At 39.0% G+C, this 18,758-nt stretch overlaps 1 protein-coding gene across 4 annotated transcripts; it reads left to right on the top strand.

Annotated features, from left to right (window-relative positions):
• The first annotated feature begins 357 nt into the window (after positions 1 to 357).
• Positions 358 to 17,775, top strand: LOC107556768 (interferon regulatory factor 4-like). 4 transcript variants are annotated; one of them, XM_016239967.1, is made up of 11 exons: positions 358 to 429; positions 1,089 to 1,234; positions 1,601 to 1,657; positions 2,542 to 2,664; positions 5,753 to 5,933; positions 9,195 to 9,337; positions 9,562 to 9,646; positions 9,769 to 9,819; positions 13,327 to 13,734; positions 16,928 to 17,040; positions 17,288 to 17,775. In XM_016239967.1, exons 3-11 carry the CDS (start codon positions 1,601 to 1,603, stop codon positions 17,423 to 17,425), a joined length of 1,299 nt encoding a protein of 432 aa, XP_016095453.1. In that variant the 5' UTR covers positions 358 to 429; positions 1,089 to 1,234; the 3' UTR covers positions 17,426 to 17,775. The 4 variants fall into 4 exon arrangements, with proteins under 4 accessions (XP_016095453.1, XP_016095454.1, XP_016095455.1 ...); XM_016239969.1 differs by having other exon boundaries at positions 367 to 429; positions 1,094 to 1,234; XM_016239968.1 differs by lacking the exon at positions 1,089 to 1,234.
• The last annotated feature ends 983 nt before the right edge of the window (positions 17,776 to 18,758 follow it).

Raw genomic sequence — 18,758 nt, 5'->3', positions numbered from 1 at the left:
GTGAATAATATGCGTTATTACCTGGAAGTGGCGTAGTTTACGGAGGGAGTGGGCCGTAAGTAACATCACGTGGTACTTAAGACTTTTCTCATCGCTGGTGAAGTCGGCCCAATCACTATCGTTTAGGGGGGGGGGGCGAAGGGAGAGGACTTTTTAAAAATTATTTTACAGTAAACGTTGGCAATGTTTGAATAGAACGCATTGACCTTATACATATATTTCCATATTTCATGAATAATTAACAAATTCAAAAATATAGTGTGGTAACTCGACGGTGTGAGCCGACGAGCGCCCCCTCTAGATGTAAATGGCAGTTATATATTGAACAGCCTCGGTCGTTCCACTGCTTTGCTTTCAGGAATTGATAGTGCGATGGGCTGGACTGACTGATCTCCAGAACGGCTGACATTAGACAGGACCGAAACTGAGGTAATCGAAACTACAAACAAACTAACTACATAGCCTAAGTATTTTCACAAAGTTTAAACAAAAATACGGTTTTTATCCGATAATTTATTTAAACACACAGCTATGATGGTACATTGATTTGGAATGGATGATTTTAGAAGTAACTGTTGAAATTATTAAATACCTTGTCGTATTACTATTTGATTTTCATTCTCACGAGTTGCTAGTAACGTTAGATCGTTAAATATGATTTTAAGTAGATCGCTGAATTGTAAGATTTACAAAAAGTAATGTGGCGGTACCTTGGTACAGTTGAGGTAACGTTAATACGTTATATGGTTAATGATTTACAAATCAGGACCGCCGCTCCCTATACACGGAGAGAGCAGCCTACTTAGGGCACTACCAAGGGGGCACCAGGCGGCGATTTCTATCGTGGGTGATTACCACATGAATTGAAAATATTTAAGAATCTTCTAGAGTCTAAATAATATTGAATAATCTGTGGGTAATTACAATTGAGAAAATTTGACTCAAGTGTGCTTTCTTACAACGAACTCTCATGGCCCCCGTTGTTCCCATAAGCCCAAAAATCTTTGAACCACATATAAAACAAAATGAATGTGCTCAGAATACATCAATTAATTCAAAAACTTTACTCATTTACTTTCTCTTCTTAGTGGAGATACAATTGGCACAAAAACTGGCTGTATGATATAAAAATAAGAGAAGTCTCTCAAACTGCTGCACTGACAGAGAGTTGATATGCAGAACCCGAGACAGAGTGAAAGAAAGAGTCCTGGTAGAGATTGAGGACTTTCATAAGGTAAGATGAAAAGTTAAGGGACCATGGCCAGATTAAAGAAACATCCAGAGCAAAAGTTTAGACTGATCAGTTGTGTTTGGTTACTGCTGAATAGGTGCTGAAAATGTCAGATATTAAAACTATAATCCACTTTCGTTCCAGTTTGATTCGCAGTTCTTTAATTAGTTTGGCTGACCAATCAAAAAGGAATGAAAAATTAGAGTATTTATTTATTTTCATTTAAATACATCAAAACATGGTACTTTTAGGTACTTTTTATTAGTGAAGTTGTGACAATTACTCACTTCCGTGAACTGCCAATGTATGATATAGGCTACTTGACTTTCTTAAGACAAAGCAGCAGTTGACAATCAATGTGTTTTTCAGATGGCATCTGGAAGGATTCGTTCCACGCGTCGCCTGCGTTCCTGGATAGTGGAACAGGTAGGTGTGTGTGTGTGTGTGTGTGTGTGTGTGTGTGTGTGTGTGTTTGTGTGTGTGCACTATGTTGAGTATTTCGGAGGATCTGAATTTATGGAATTGTATTAATACAGAAGATCAGATGGAAGAGCCATTCATGCAATGAGATCCACTGGCTCCAAATCTATTGAGCTGCCTACCTAGAGAGCAGTTTAGATATCCCTTAAACTGAAGGAGGCAGATTATACTGGAGACATGCATCCTTTATGAATTAATGTTGTACTAGATGCACTTTTTTTCCTCTCAGAAACATCCATTTTTAGATGGTGTTTTGTATTTGGTTTAATGACACGGTGAGCTTTGATGAACTTTGATTCATCATATGGCTTTCTTTTTTACCACTTGTGTTTTGTTTAATATGAAGATAAAAAAATATTTGAATAATTTGGTATATTAACATTATTTCAGTTAATAATTATTTATTTTCTTTTTTTTTACAGTAAATTTAAGGTCAATCTGTAAAACTTAAAATGTTAACAGGTTAGAATTTTGCATCCCACAGCCAATTCTAAAGATTTCATTGATCATGTCAATCACAGTTAGTTGGTAGCACAGAGCATTACTGTTTATCATGATCAGATTCATCCATAATTTTTCTAAATTCTAAGTTGAATCCATGAAGTCTGAACATTTCTTGACAGATGACTGGGTGATTGAGGTGATCATGCAATGCATTAGCCTACTTGTAAACCTCTCATGTTTTGAGACATGCTCTTTTCCTGCTGCAGTTTGCTGTCTTTCAAATGTGTTTTATCATATAACAACCACTAGTGCTTCATGGTATGTTTTTGTTTGTTGTTGATGACTTTTGGGTTGTTTCTCTATTTTGTGTGTGCTTTGGGATGTAGGTGAACAGTGGGAAGTATCACGGCCTAGTGTGGGACAACCCTGAGAAAACCATGTTTCGTATCCCATGGAAACATGCAGGAAAACAAGATTTCCGAACTGAGGAAGATGCAGCTATTTTCAAGGTGCAAATGTGTCTCTATATTTCTCTCTGTGTCTTTGTTTTTTTAGTTTTTACACAATGCACAACTTCCCAAGTGTGAGTGCTACCTTATGCAATTTAAACAATTAAACCCCTTTCACACTGTCAGGGCCAGCTGTATCGATACTCGTATCGTCAAATCTCTGTGACGATACATCGTCTTATCGATATTTTGAACACAGCATTAGTGAACACAAACACGTCCCGGGATTGATTCCGGGATCGATCCCGTGTTGGGGACCTAGTAACATTGCCGGGATCCGTCCCGGAACGACCCCTGTGTGAACAAAAGCCAGAACCAATGCCGTAAAGGGTGTGTCGGCCAACATATCGGTTATCGGCTTTCAAAAATAAAGAATAATCGGTTATCGGTATCGGCCAAAATTTTCATATCGGTGCAGAAACCTCTAGCACTTTTCTACTAAATTTTAAACGTTGTAAAATTAAGCGTGGTCCACTGCTGCACACGTGCCACAGTATCGATACAGGGCCAGCTGTATCGATACTCGTATCGTCAAATCTCTGTGACGATACATCGTCGTATCGATATTTTGAACACAGCATTAGTGAACACAAACACGTCCCGGGATTGATTCCGGGATCGATCCCGTGTTGGGGACCTAGTAACATTGCTGGGATCCGTCCCGGAATGACCCCTGTGTGAACAAAAGCCAGAACCAATGCCGTAAAGGGTGTGTCGTAGTGATGACGCACGTTATCGTGCAACTCTTTTACCGGGTATTTTGAAGGCAGATCAACGTTCACCACGAAAAAATATGTGCAAACTGGTATGAAGCAGAGATCAGGGAGCTCCTCAAACAGTATGCGTCACATTGTATGTGTCTTTACGGGATCTTTACGGGATGTGTGTGAATGCACACACAGATTCCAGAAAATCACTGGCAGTGTGAATGAACCAAAATCAAACGATCTCTGATTTTTTCAGGAATCTCTGTGTGAAAGGGGCTAAAGTGCAGTCATTTGCAAACTCAAACGATGACTTCTAGACATCTAATCATAACTGAAGTAAAAATAACATGTTGATGAGAAATAATTTACAATTTAAAAATAGTTTTGTTGGACATTCTAGTCGGAGGTGGTGCGGTGCTGTTCAAAGCAGGCCCGTTTCTAGGCATAGGCAAACTAGGCGGTCGCGACTGTGGAACATCACCTAGTACAAGACACCACACCCACAGTTTGTGGAGAATAAATAACTGGCTGACGATCTGAATGTGTTTTATTGCCGGTTTGAATAGCCCAGTCTCACCCCACCCGCTCTGATCTGCACTTCACACATACACCCCCCCCCCCCCCCCCCCCCTCTCCTACCATTCAACCTGGGCTTAAGGTCTATGTACAGGATGTGAACGGGGTCTTCAGAAAACAGAAGACTAAGAAAGCTTCAGGCCCAGATGGTGTTTCACCTGCCTGTTTAAATGTCTGTGCTGACCAACTGGCCCTCATCTTTACACAGACTTTCAACAGATCTCTGGAGCTGTGTGAAGTTCCCTGCTGCTTCAAATGTTCCACTATTATTCTGTTCCCCAAAAAAGCCAAAATCACTGGACTTAACGACTACAGACCTGCTGACTACAGACCTGAAGGACATCACTGGACCCTCACTGGATCCTCTTCAGTTTGCTTACAAAGCAAACAGGTCTGTGGATGATGCAGTCAGCATGGGACTGCATTATATTCTGCAACACCTAGATGGACCTGGGACACAAGGATCTTGTTTGTAGACTTCAGTTCGGCCTTCAATACCATCATGCCTGACCTTCTCTCAGACAAACTGACCCAATTCTCTGTGCCCACCCCAATCTGTCAGTGGATCACCAGCTTCCTGGCAGACAGGCAGCAGCTAGTGAGGCTGGGCAAACTCACATCCAGGACTCTCACAATCAGCACTGGCGTCCCTCAGGGATGTGTGCTCTCCCCACTGCTCTTCTCCCTGTATACGAACAAATTCACCGCAAAGCTCCTGAAATTTGCAGATGACACTACCATCATTGGCCTCATATACAACAGAGATGAGTCTGCTTACAGACAGGAGGTTAAAGAGCTGGCTATCTGATGCAGTCACAACAACCTGGAGCTGAACACGCTCAAAACAGTGGAGATGATCGTGGACTTCAGGAGGAACCCCATGCACTCCCCCCACTCACCATTATGAACAGCACTGTGGCAGCAGAGTCATTCAGGTTTCTGGGCACCACCATCTCTCAGGACCTGAAGTGGGACACTCACATACAGTAGACGCCATTGCTAAAAAGGCCCAGCAGAGGTTGAACTTCCTTCGCCAACTGAGGAAATTCAGCGTGCCACAGGAGCTGCTGAAACAGTTCTACTCAGCCATCATTGAGTCCGTCCTGTGTTCATCCATAACTATCTGGTTTGGTTCAGCTACCAAATCAGACATCAAGAGACTACAACAGACAGTCAGGACTGCTGAGAAGATTATTGGTTCCCCCTGCCCAACCTCCAATGTCTTTACACTTCCAGAGTGAGGAAAAGGGCTAAGAAAATCACTTTGGACCCCACACACCCAGCCCACTCTCTCTTTCAACTGTTGCCCGCTGGTCGGTGCTAGCAACGACCACCAGAACATCCAGGCACAATACATTTTTTTTCCCACAGGCTATATTCAGCCTGAACAATTAAAACTTTCATAACTATACATTGTCCATTATAACTGACACATCTAAAAATTGTACATTTGTAAACTTCATAAACTGTACTGTGTAAATTTGTTAAATAACTATATCTGTACATTCATTAAAACAATATTTCTACTTCTGTATTATACTGCATTATTTAATTTTCTGTTTTTCTTATATTAGTGTTATATTTCATCTCCACTGTGTAATTTCTATGTATGTCTGCACTATCATGTATGTTTGCACTATGTCTGTACTTTCTTCTGCACTGGAAGCTCCTGTCGCCAAGACCAATTCCATGTGTGTGTAAACATACTTGGCAATAAAACTCTTTCTGACTGACCTCTGACTTGAGCGTGCAAGCCATTTGAAAGTTGTTGATTGAAATTTTCATTTGAACTTTTTCCATTGAAGGCTTGGGCGGAGTTTAAAGGGAAGCTTTTGGAGAATGGAAATTCAGACCCTGCATCCTGGAAAACTCGACTTCGCTGTGCCCTCAACAAAAGTCCAGAGTTTAGTGAGGTCAATGAAAGGTCACAGCTGGACATCTCAGAACCCTACAAGGTCTACCGCCTCGTACCACTAGAAGAACAAGGTAACCAATAGATATGGAAAATATATGGATATTAACAGGGTTGCCAACTTTCACGCATTTTGTGTGAGTTATACTTTCAGGCTCTTTCTCACGCTTCTTCAGTCTCTAAACTTCTCGCCAATTAACAAAATGACATAAAAATAAATCCCTAACTTTGCTCATAGCATTTTTCCCACACCCCCCCCCCCCCCCTCTCCTACCATTCAACCTGGGCTTAAGGTCTATGTACAGGATGTGAACGGGGTCTTCAGAAAACAGAAGACTAAGAAAGCTTCAGGCCCAGATGGTGTTTCACCTGCCTGTTTAAATGTCTGTGCTGACCAACTGGCCCTCATCTTTACACAGACTTTCAACAGATCTCTGGAGCTGTGTGAAGTTCCCTGCTGCTTCAAATGTTCCACTATTATTCTGTTCCCCAAAAAAGCCAAAATCACTGGACTTAACGACTACAGACCTGCTGACTACAGACCTGAAGGACATCACTGGACCCTCACTGGATCCTCTTCAGTTTGCTTACAAAGCAAACAGGTCTGTGGATGATGCAGTCAGCATGGGACTGCATTATATTCTGCAACACCTAGATGGACCTGGGACACAAGGATCTTGTTTGTAGACTTCAGTTCGGCCTTCAATACCATCATGCCTGACCTTCTCTCAGACAAACTGACCCAATTCTCTGTGCCCATGTCAGTGGGTCAGTGGATCACCAGCTTCCTGGCAGACAGGCAGCAGCTAGTGAGGCTGGGCAAACTCACATCCAGGACTCAGCACTGGAGCACTGGCGTCCCTCAGGGATGTGTGCTCTCCCCACTGCTCTTCTCCCTGTATACGAACAAATTCACCGCAAAGCTCCTGAAATTTGCAGATGACACTACCATCATTGGCCTCATATACAACAGAGATGAGTCTGCTTACAGACAGGAGGTTAAAGAGCTGGCTATCTGATGCAGTCACAACAACCTGGAGCTGAACACGCTCAAAACAGTGGAGATGATCGTGGACTTCAGGAGGAACCCCATGCACTCCCCCCACTCACCATTATGAACAGCACTGTGGCAGCAGAGTCATTCAGGTTTCTGGGCACCACCATCTCTCAGGACCTGAAGTGGGACACTCACATACAGTAGACGCCATTGCTAAAAAGGCCCAGCAGAGGTTGAACTTCCTTCGCCAACTGAGGAAATTCAGCGTGCCACAGGAGCTGCTGAAACAGTTCTACTCAGCCATCATTGAGTCCGTCCTGTGTTCATCCATAACTATCTGGTTTGGTTCAGCTACCAAATCAGACATCAAGAGACTACAACAGACAGTCAGGACTGCTGAGAAGATTATTGGTTCCCCCTGCCCAACCTCCAATGTCTTTACACTTCCAGAGTGAGGAAAAGGGCTAAGAAAATCACTTTGGACCCCACACACCCAGCCCACTCTCTCTTTCAACTGTTGCCCGCTGGTCGGTGCTAGCAACGACCACCAGAACATCCAGGCACAATACATTTTTTTTCCCACAGGCTATATTCAGCCTGAACAATTAAAACTTTCATAACTATACATTGTCCATTATAACTGACACATCTAAAAATTGTACATTTGTAAACTTCATAAACTGTACTGTGTAAATTTGTTAAATAACTATATCTGTACATTCATTAAAACAATATTTCTACTTCTGTATTATACTGCATTATTTAATTTTCTGTTTTTCTTATATTAGTGTTATATTTCATCTCCACTGTGTAATTTCTATGTATGTCTGCACTATCATGTATGTTTGCACTATGTCTGTACTTTCTTCTGCACTGGAAGCTCCTGTCGCCAAGACCAATTCCATGTGTGTGTAAACATACTTGGCAATAAAACTCTTTCTGACTGACCTCTGACTTGAGCGTGCAAGCCATTTGAAAGTTGTTGATTGAAATTTTCATTTGAACTTTTTCCATTGAAGGCTTGGGCGGAGTTTAAAGGGAAGCTTTTGGAGAATGGAAATTCAGACCCTGCATCCTGGAAAACTCGACTTCGCTGTGCCCTCAACAAAAGTCCAGAGTTTAGTGAGGTCAATGAAAGGTCACAGCTGGACATCTCAGAACCCTACAAGGTCTACCGCCTCGTACCACTAGAAGAACAAGGTAACCAATAGATATGGAAAATATATGGATATTAACAGGGTTGCCAACTTTCACGCATTTTGTGTGAGTTATACTTTCAGGCTCTTTCTCACGCTTCTTCAGTCTCTAAACTTCTCGCCAATTAACAAAATGACATAAAAATAAATCCCTAACTTTGCTCATAGCATTTTTCCCATTAGCATGTGGCTTGATTGATCTACAGCAGATATTCCGGTCTAAAGTGGCAATATTCCACCATCGAAAATGTTCCCGTTACTTCATAAGCTAGCTGTATAGGTTGCATGTTCTATTTGGTCTGTTAATTGGTGGATGAGTGGATGGTGGATGAGAATTTTTGATTAGTTGAATATGTGCGCTGTGGCATGAAAAACCTGATGAATGTGATGTCATTTATAATAGTTGAAAACATGTTAGTACCATAAAAAACATTTGAAAAAATGACAAGAGGCCACAGAGCAAATCACATTGATATTGTACATAATCTAAGTTGTCTTGAATGTCAAATAGGTTTAATTTGGGCTGTTTACTACATCAGGTGCCCATAACAGTGCTTGTGCTGTTTCATGCACTTGAGAGATGCTTTCCTCAGCGCATAAATTACATTACTCTTATATACATATTTACATTTCACAGAACAGTTTGCCATAATAATAGCAAGTAAGACTAATTTCCCAAATCTTCAATATTTAAGCAGTTTACACAATTTATACTTTGCATAGAAAAAAAACCCCCACTCATCTTGGGTTTTCCCCTTCAGAGGGTGCACAAAGGTAAAACAATCCAACATGACTATTAAGCCACTTACTAGAGATGTGTAAAATGAAAAAGATGTGTAAAACGAATTGACTAGTTGTCAATAGTGAGGTTGGCTAGCTAGTTGGTTTGTAAAGTGTCTTTCTGCAATCTGTTGTTTGTTCTTTATGTTCTGTCTGTAAGTTTTTTTATAAATGTAAGTTTTTTGTAAATAGTATTCTGCAACATTAATTAAACAAACAAAACTGGTTGATTATGAAAATTCGCAGTTTTGCACATCCCTACAACTTTCATGTACAGCAAAACGAACGTATGTGATGACTACACTGAATATGTAAAGGAATTACTATTTGTTATTATTTAGTTAATTTTCCTTTCATCATAGGAGTGGTAAAAGTAAAAAAGGAGAATGGACAGAAGCAAGTGAGGAGCAGCAGAAGGAGACGCAGTGAATCCGAGCAAGATGAGCAGCAGATTGCATGCAAAAAGATCAAAGAGGAGGTTTTTGTGCCCCAGCCCATCAACATGGTAAAAACATCCAGGACATCATAACTAATCATTGAGGAACTATGTCGTTCAAACGACAAAAGTTGCGGTTTGCAGCATGCATGCAAATAGTGAAAGCCTGTGTTACAAAAGCATAATAATGAGTCGATAACATGCATCGAGAGACATTTTGCTTTCCACAGCTTGGTTTTGCAATGCAAAGTATGAGTCTACAATTAATTGGGCACTATTTCTGCTTTTTACAGAGTGCACAGGAAATCATCCCACTCACAGGAAGAGAGATCACACTCCAAGCAGAGGTGGAGACAAACCCCTTAAAGACTGACAAAAGTAATAATCTAATTTTACTCTATGAATTTTACCCTGTTGTTCAACTTGCATGGTTCTTTAGTGATTAATGTTGATAATGCAAAGTTGGTGAATGATTTATTATCATTCTTCTCTTTCTTGAGACATTGAAGATATCCAGGTAAACTTCACCATTGAAGCTGTAGAGAAGAGAGGTGATTAAATATAACATTTGTGACCCGTGCTGGCAAAATGAGTCGGAATGTGCATGGGCTAATTTTGAGCTACAGGCAAAAAAACGTCGGTTTTGAGGTTTTCACAAAAATTAGTTAATTAAACCCTTGTCTAGAGATCCCAGTGCTCCAAATAATCATTTTAGATGTAGGGCTGTCACGATTATGAAATTTGGCTGACGATTAATTGTCTAAAAAATAGTCACGGTTATTGCGATTAATTGTTTTAATCGTTTTAGGGCTTTGGCGATTATGCCGCTTATCACGATTAATTGTCTGTTTTTATGGCTTTCATTATATAATTGACTAATTTAAGGGTTCAGTAAATAATTATGATGTTATCTTTTAATCTTTTTGAGTTATTATTTTGCAGTGTAAGATTACATAGAGAATTCCAAATTCTAAGAATTGGCCTATCCAACACCAGCGCTACTTTTTTTCTACACCACTACAGAATATCAATACTGTGTTTGTGGAACTAATGGTCACTCTTTTAAACCCTTTGTTAAACGCAATCCACTAAATACTCACTTCCTCATTACAGAGAAAAACATTTGAATAAAAATATATAAGCTATGAAATTAAACTAGCTGACTGTGTAATTTAGCAGCAAAAACAATATCTTGAAAAAGAATCTTTGGTGCACATTATACAATTTAAACATGTTTATTCTGTTAACTATTTGTATTCTTACAAAGATAGAAATCATGAGAAAAAGAAAGGCTTCTAATAATCTTTCTGTTTGTGATAATTCCTTCCTTCCTTAAACTTAAAGTATTATAATGGAAATATATCATCTTGGAGAGAGAGTTTTACCGTGCTGACTGTCATAATGAACATGACGTGCTGTTAGAATACTGAGCGGAGAATGACTGACAGCTGCAGCAGAAGGAAGATGAGAACATGCAAGCACCGTCACCGTTAGTTTTACTTTTCTTTTTGTTTTCATTTTTAAAAAACGTATCTTTGCTGTTTACCTCACATTACGCTATGGAGGATCTCTTTTATTTATGCATTTGATTCCTCAGTGTTTGCTAAACGTTCTGTAATTTATTAGTCGGTATATAATACAGCATGTGGTGTGTGTCATGCCATCTTATTAGTTTTTGTTAAACGTTTTGTAAGCTAGTTTGTCATTGTATCTTACTGATTTATTGTTGTTGTGCTTTTTAATTAAGAATAACAATGAAAATAACAATGAATCCATCTTTTGTTTTAGTCTTAAAAAAATGAAAGGTGTGTAGATGTATATAAGCAAAACAGTGACAACAAGATCGCGAATTCGAAAGTGAAAGCATCCAAACACAGCAAAAGAGAAACTCCCATTCACAAAATTCAAATCACAAATAATACTACTGATTATAAAGAACGGGTTGAATGTTAACCACTTTCGTTTCCATATAACTATAAACTATGAAAAAAGTTAATCAGCATGCATTGAATAATCCCATGTTGTAGCGCAAAAAAAATATATATATATTGAGACCAAATCATGTGCTTGTGCAACCAGCTGAGAAAGTTAGTTGCAAAAGAGTGACGTCAGTGGGAAGAATGAGTCTGGAGCCCTGTATAGGCTATACAGTGCATGAAAAGCAAACTGGTGCTCTTCTGTTTCTTTTGGTGTATGACTCCCCCTTGTCTCGTATAAAAAGCACAATAATCGCGGTTGTCTGAAACAACCGTTTCTAGCGGTTAGATCAAATAATCGTGATTAGACGGTTATTTAATTATCGCGACAGGTTTATTTAGATGTTTAATTACCTTTATTTGTTGGTTTTCTGAGAGGAGTACCTTTTCTCTGCTCCTTTCTTGCGCTGACTGTCATCCGAAGTCATCCTGATAAATATACTCAGAATTACAGTATTTAAGTATTCACACAAACATAATCTGTTATGTCTTAATGGGGTCATATGATGCGATTAAAATTTTTCCTTTCTCTTTGAAGTGTTACAAGCTCTTGGTGCATAAAGAAGATCTGTATAGTTGCAAAGACTAAAGTCTCAAATCCAAAGAGATATTCTTTATAAAAGTTAAGAGTTAACCACGCCTCGTTCTAACACGCCCACACATATCTACATCACGATGTGGGAAGATTTGCATAACGCCGCCCAAATGTTCACGCAAAGAAAGAAGGCGTAACTTTTATTCTCGCTGTAGTATTGTTGTTGCCGCAGCCGCCATGTCGTGAAGGCGCTGTGTGTTTCGTTTTTGTTTGGCCTTCCAAATGAGGATGATATCCACTTCGTCATGCCTGGAGCTGATCCGTTCTGGTCGCTGAGGAAATACATCAACTTCACGCTGTGGATCGCCGGATCGGCTTTTATCGTGGACGAAGCGGAGTCCAGCCCGGGGTCGTCACATGTGGTTGCCGCAAGCCCACTGGCCGCCGCTCACTCGGCACCATGCAGCGCTTAAAAAGACGGTATAAGTCATAATACTCCGTAATTATGTCCCCACTGGATGCAACAAATGCTTCGTTTATAATGGGTTTTAATGTTTTTGTCTCGTCGCTCCGGCCGGACAGAGCATCGCAGTACGGTAAGGGGCGTAACATTTCCGTCACACGCTTGAGGTATTCGGCCAATCACAATGCACTGGATAGCTGGCCAATCAGAGCACACCTCACATTTCAGACCGATGAGCTTTGTAAAAATCTACGTGTTTCAGAAAGGCGGGGCATAGAGGAGCAACAATAATGTACAGTATGTGGAAAATAATGTGTTTTTTGAAACTTAAACCGCATAAACACATTTCATTACACCAAATACACAAAATTATGTTCTTTTTAGCAACATCATATGACCCGTTTAAGTGAACATTTGGGGAACTGTTGGGGAAAAACATCTGATGTGTAACATTATGTTAGATCCGTGCATTACAGTAGGTCTTAATATAGGCAGCCTCATTAATGTTAATCTAACAATAAAAGAAATGAGGGAATCACTTGCTGCTCTTGATTGAACTGCTTTTGTAGTTTTAATAATCAATTTATTTGTAATTAACAGACTAAAGGTAACTATTTGTTTTTCTTACTTGAATGCTTTTGTTTATATGTAAACTGAAAAAGGTAATGCATTATTTGTTTCTTTCTTATATTTGTTCTACTGTATTATTTTTGCATCTGTTCTTATTTATAAAAACAAAGATAAAATAAAAAATAGCTATACTGTGATTATTAATATAGTAATTATTATTAAGAAAATAACTGGAGGAAAAGACACAACGATGTAGGTGATTTTGCTTTGGAACCTTCAGAAACTCGTTTTTCTCAAAATTGACTTTGCTGACTCTATCGACTTCAAACAGGTGTAGCTCAGTCATTTTTTTCGTCTGATTCCAACAAATCATGCATCATAAAAATAACTCATTTTTGAAAATTTGCTCATTGTGACTCATTTTGCCAGCACAGGTCACATTTTATTTATTGATTAGAAAAAATCTAATCTAGCTATTGCCAAATGGTTTCCTAAAACTCTTTTGTTCTTTCAGTGCTGCACTCTTTCCACATAACCGTGCTCTACATTGGTCAGGAGGTTCTGCGGCGAGAAGTAATGGGTAATGATGTTCGGATCGCTTACCTGCCTCCCTCACCTGTCCCTCCATCTCCACCGTCTCTAAACGGCGCTGGCTTCCATCGAATCCCTCTCCCAGACCCCCCATCAGACATGAGCTCCTCTGACCCCAGCCTCGCCCCACGTTTGACCGCTCTTAACAAATTGCTGCCCTTCATGGAGAGTGGAGTAGTCCTGACCTTGACAGGAGGAGCCATCTATGCCAAGCGCTTCTGTCAGGGACGGGTCTTCTGGAGAGGACCACATAGCACCACCACAGGACCCTGTAAAATGGAGAGAGCAGGCGAGCCCACCCAGCTGTTCAGCAAGGATATATTCAAACAGGGTAAGTGTTTCACAAGCATATTATGTGCACTGTATAAATAAAACTGGTCATTCAAATTTCTACGCTCCTTATACTTCTTTAGCATAAATGTTAATTTAAAAGGCGTCAGTTACGTAGTAATAGTGGTTCACCGATGTATCTGCAATTTTTAATTATCGCATCGACCAATGCATTTTTCTGTTTGGCCATTGTGTCGGAAGTGGGACTTTTATTTTTACAACACTGAGAATGTCATTCTTCATTAGTGTACTGTCTCTGTTGAATTGCCTATTAAATTATTACACAGAACTGTTAAACAAAGAAAGTAAACCATATACAAAAAGTATAATGGCATTTGCTATTATACTTCTATTATTATTAATAGAAAGGCAAACGCTATATGTGACCCTGGACCACAAAACCAGTCTTAAGTCGCTTGGGTATATTTGTAGCAATAGCCAAAAAAACATTGTATGGGTCAAAATGATCGATTTTTCTTTTATGCCAAAAATCATTAGGGTATTAAGTAAAGATCATGTTCCATGAAGATATTTAGTAAATTTCCTACCGTAAATATATCAAAACTTCATTTTTGATTAGTAATATGCATTGCTAAGAACTTCATTTGGACAGCTTTAAAGGTCCCCTGAAATGCTTAAAAACATATAACCATGCTATCACGCTCAGGGAAAATATTTTTCAGAAAAGACAGAAAGAGTTGTTGAGGCTTAAAGGTAGTGATATTGAAGTCACGTGACCGTGGTGTAGTTTGTTTATGGCTTACGTTTAGCTTTGAACTTCTGGCGATTGCATGTTAGGCATCATATGACATGCAATTCATCTTAATTTAAATGTTAAGCATGAGTCTATAAATCACATATCTTATGATCACATATCTTAAAGGTCCCCTGAAATGCTTAGAAACGCAGCTTTACTCTATGTGTTGACGTCATTTTAACTGAAACAGGAAGACAGGGCGGGACATATCAAGCAGCCCCGGCCTTTTTAAAATAGCCAATAGCATTTGTTTATATCACAGCTTGGGCTAGAGCCATTCAGACTCAGAGCCGTTGGGCTCCGTAAAGCCGCATTTGACAGGGTATGCCAGCCACAATCTCATCCATATTGCTATAAAATATAGCATTCTGTGTAGAATTCAAATAGCTCCGATACATTTTGTGGTCTGCGCCGACTCGCGCATGTGATCCGCTCCGTGCTATTGTGTCTCTGGACCGGAGCAGAGTGTGTGTGCGGTGCGGTGGTTAGCGTGACACAGCTTGAAACCAGTCTTCTTTTTTTGCTCAATGGAAAGCATATATACACTGTTTGAATCGCTCCCTGTCCCCTATATAGTGCACTACGTGCCATTCACTGTACAGAAAATACTAATTCTGTGGACAAGTGACCGATTTCAGCCACGGCTTCAGCGTCTATTTTATAGTGTAGGGGGCGGGCGCTTCGGATTCTAGAGAGCATTTGATTGGACAGAAATTTTGATGAGAAGCTGAAGTATGATGTGACGTCAAACAAATCGTTTTGGCGGAAGTGACGAACTGAAAGCTTTGAATGCTTATATCTTCTAAATGCGAATTTTGTCACTGTTTTGGAGCACACTGCCTTATAAATAACCTTAAGACTATTGATACTTTAATTTTGATTTCAGGGGGACTTTAAAGGGTTAGTTCACCCCAAAATAAAAATGAGGCTGTGTTTTACTCACCCCCGATGCATCCTAGGTGTATATGACTTTCTTCTTTCAGACGAATCCAGTCGGAGTTATATTAAAAATTGTCTTTTAAAAATTAGCTAGATTCAAGTGATTATTACGTTTTGAATATGGATATTTTTCTTACAAAAACGCATCGATTCGCTACAGGAGGCCTTTGTTCACCCCTCGGAGCCGTGTGAGACACTTGTTTTTTTGGAAGGGTGCTTTTTATTTCACGTCTTTTGGACAGAAGCAATGCAACACCCGCTGAGTACAACGATAGAGCTTGAAAGATCAAAGACAATTTTTAATATAACTCCGACTGGATTCGTCTGAAAGAAGAAAGTCATATACACCTAGGATGCATCGGGGGTGAGTAAAACACAGCCTAATTTAAATTTTTGGGTGAACTAACCCTTTAAAGGCGATTTTCTCTGTATTTAGATTTTTTTCCACCGTCAGATTCCAGATGTTCAAATAGTTGTATCTCAGCCAAATATTGTCCTATTGTCCTAACAAACCATACATCAATGGAAAGCTTATTTATTCAGCTTTCAGATGATGTATAAATCTCAATTTCAAAAAAATTGACCCTTATGACTGGTTTTGTGGTCCAGGGTCACATATTACTTAATTATCTACAGTCAGCATTCAGCAAATATGCATTTCTATCATTTAAACAAGTCTTTGAATTTCTAATAAACATTTAAATGCACAAACCTTGCAAACTATGGCAAATCCAGCTGTGAGATGCTCTGAAGTATGCATTTGTAGACTGTATAAAAACGTGTGTACCGTGTTTTTAACGGATGATGGATGATTGGATGATGTCTGAGTGCACCATTGATTACAGTGATAAATTCCTTTTTATTCATATTTTTAACAATTTCTTTATTTGTGAAAAATACTATAGTAAGATTACAGAATCAAGAAGTTGCCATCTGAGGTATAAATCTGTTTATTTTACGGATAAAATTTTTTATTGTTCAAATGATTTTTAATATATTTTTATTTATTATTTAGTACATCTTATGTAAAATAAATATGAATTTAATTTCAGCAATTATAGATGTGTTTTTTGGATATGTATTTGCTGTCTACATTAAATTGTGTAATATCATACACAGTATATTTGCTTTATATCGGCCTAAATGTAATAAAGGCAACATGCAATGCTGTCAGGTCAGTGGTTGGGTTTATGACAAGTTTATAGTTTTTAGCAGTTTGCATGTGTCTGAAGTGCTGCTGAGTTTGTTTTGGTAAAATTTAGTGTTTGCATAATTGTGTGGAAATTGTAAAAAAAAAAGTTGAGAATAGTGATTGATACATATTGAAGTCGGCAGAATCATTTGATTTGTGCCCTTACCATGATAGAAGGCGACTGTGGTAAGGAACGACAAACAGTTTAAAAGTTAACTAAATGATCTTCACACCTACAGTTGAAATTAGAAACATGAGTTTTGAAATGATTACAGCATTAATTGAAAGTTTCTTTGTTCCTCTCAGAGTTGGATTCTTTCCGCAGTGGAGGAAAACAACCTCAAAGTGAGATCACGCTGTGTTTTGGAGAAGAGCTGTATGATGGAGATAACATTGATGATAAACACATCATCATTAAGGTACAGACCTAATGTCAATGCAGCAATATCTTTTGTATATGGATCAAATGCTACATTTGTGCTGTAAGTGGATGCAACCTTTGCTACTTTAGCAGCTGTCTAAAACTTGCCACTTTGAGATCTTGCATGTTGAGACCATTTGTGTTGCAACATACGTATTTGAGTGTTTTGAATGGAACAGAAGCATGAATGAGAGTTTTTGCACTATTGGTGCACTATTCTTTTAATTTTCTTTTGCTTTCTCCAGATATCTATCCCCTGGGTTGAGTCGCAGATAGAAGAGGTCAAGACCTTCCAAGACTCTATTGCAATTCTCAAAAGTTTGGCCAGCCAGTCTCCTACAGGTGAAGTGACGCTGAACTTTGTTGAAGTATTGGAGCAGTAACAAACCTCTTAGATAACACTTTCTGCATTCTTGAGATCTTGACATTAAGAATCAAAATGAAGAAGAACAACTATATATGGCATGACTTGAGACAACTTGTATAAACACTTTCCTGTAGGTAGCTAGTGGAAATAAACACTGTAATTATCAGTTGCTTCAAATACATAAAATATATAGCCATATAGTAGTTAAATCCACATATTTATAAGTAATATAAAACATGTCTTTAGTCAATATAGAATTGTATGTTACACTGTAAAATGTAAGAACACAAAATATTTTGTCATTTGTACCACTATGCATTTCCCATCTGGCCTAGTGGAGTCTGCGTAAAGTTCAAACTCATTAAATGCATTAATAACAATGTACATGGTTAACTAAAAATGGATTGTTAAATGACCCTGTACATTTTCATCTAACGCTAATGTTACACTGAATTTTTCATTTGTTTTGTAAATAAATTAATCAGTGGCAATAAAGGATGTCATCGCTTGCCTTGTGATGCTGGCTGTCTCAATCGTAATGGCAGAAACCGAGAACTTCACTTTCCTTGGATTCTATCCACGGAAAGTGAGTTTAAGGCTACTTGTTTTAGATTTTAGTCACCAGTAGCCATGCAAACACAATTACCATGCAGGTATTGGGTGTAATGCACCTTTTTTTTGGGGTCCACATATCAAAGGTGCTGGAACCCATTTCAGTTTGAACTGATTTTCTTCTTCCTCCTCTTCTCTTTTTTTATTTTGCCCTAAAAGTGTACAGGCTGTAAATTTTAGAAACCACAAACATGGCAGGATGGTCACAATCATGTGCATCTGCTCTGGCTCACAGAAACACATCAGTGTGACACTAGGTGGCGCTATAGAGAGCTGCAAGGATTAAATATTTTTGTAGGTCAAAACCCGGAAACTAGTAGTTTTGCACTTCCAGCTTCATAGGTCTGAAGTCAGTGGGGGTTTTTTAAAAGTTTTTTTTTTTTTGGCCAAGTGGCGGAAAAAGTTCTGTGGTTAAAGGCATAGTTCACCCAAAAATGAAAATTTGATGTTTATCTGCTTACCCCCAGGGCAGGATATAGGTGACTTTGTTTCTTCAGTAGAACACATGATGATTAAGTACAACCGTTGCAGTCTATCAGTCGTATAATGCATGGCAATGATAACAAAATCTATGAGAGTAAAAAAAACATGCACAGGCAAATCCAAATTAAACCCTGCGGCTCGTGACGACACATTGATGTCCTAAAACATGAAACGATCGGTTTGTGCCAGAAACTGAACAGTGTTTATATATTTTTTTTTACCTCTAATACACCACTATGTCCAACTGTCTTTGA

Source organism: Sinocyclocheilus grahami, unplaced genomic scaffold (genome assembly GCF_001515645.1).
Source record: "Sinocyclocheilus grahami isolate Dianchi unplaced genomic scaffold, SAMN03320097.WGS_v1.1 scaffold578.1, whole genome shotgun sequence".
Lineage (NCBI taxonomy): Eukaryota > Metazoa > Chordata > Actinopteri > Cypriniformes > Cyprinidae > Sinocyclocheilus > Sinocyclocheilus grahami.
The sequence above is the reverse complement of the archived record's forward strand: the minus strand, read 5'-3'. Positions and strand labels throughout refer to the sequence as shown.

What these genes read in the sequence shown, in the direction of transcription:
- LOC107556768 (XM_016239968.1), top strand. Translation starts at nt 1,601, where the DNA reads ATGGCATCTGGAAGGATTCGTTCCACGCGTCGCCTGCGTTCCTGGATA. An exon ending in AAGATGCAGCTATTTTCAAG is followed by an intron (nt 2,665 to 5,752) that starts GTGCAAATGTGT and finishes TTTCCATTGAAG; the next exon opens with GCTTGGGCGGAGTTTAAAGG. An exon ending in ATAAACACATCATCATTAAG is followed by an intron (nt 17,041 to 17,287) that starts GTACAGACCTAA and finishes TGCTTTCTCCAG; the next exon opens with ATATCTATCCCCTGGGTTGA.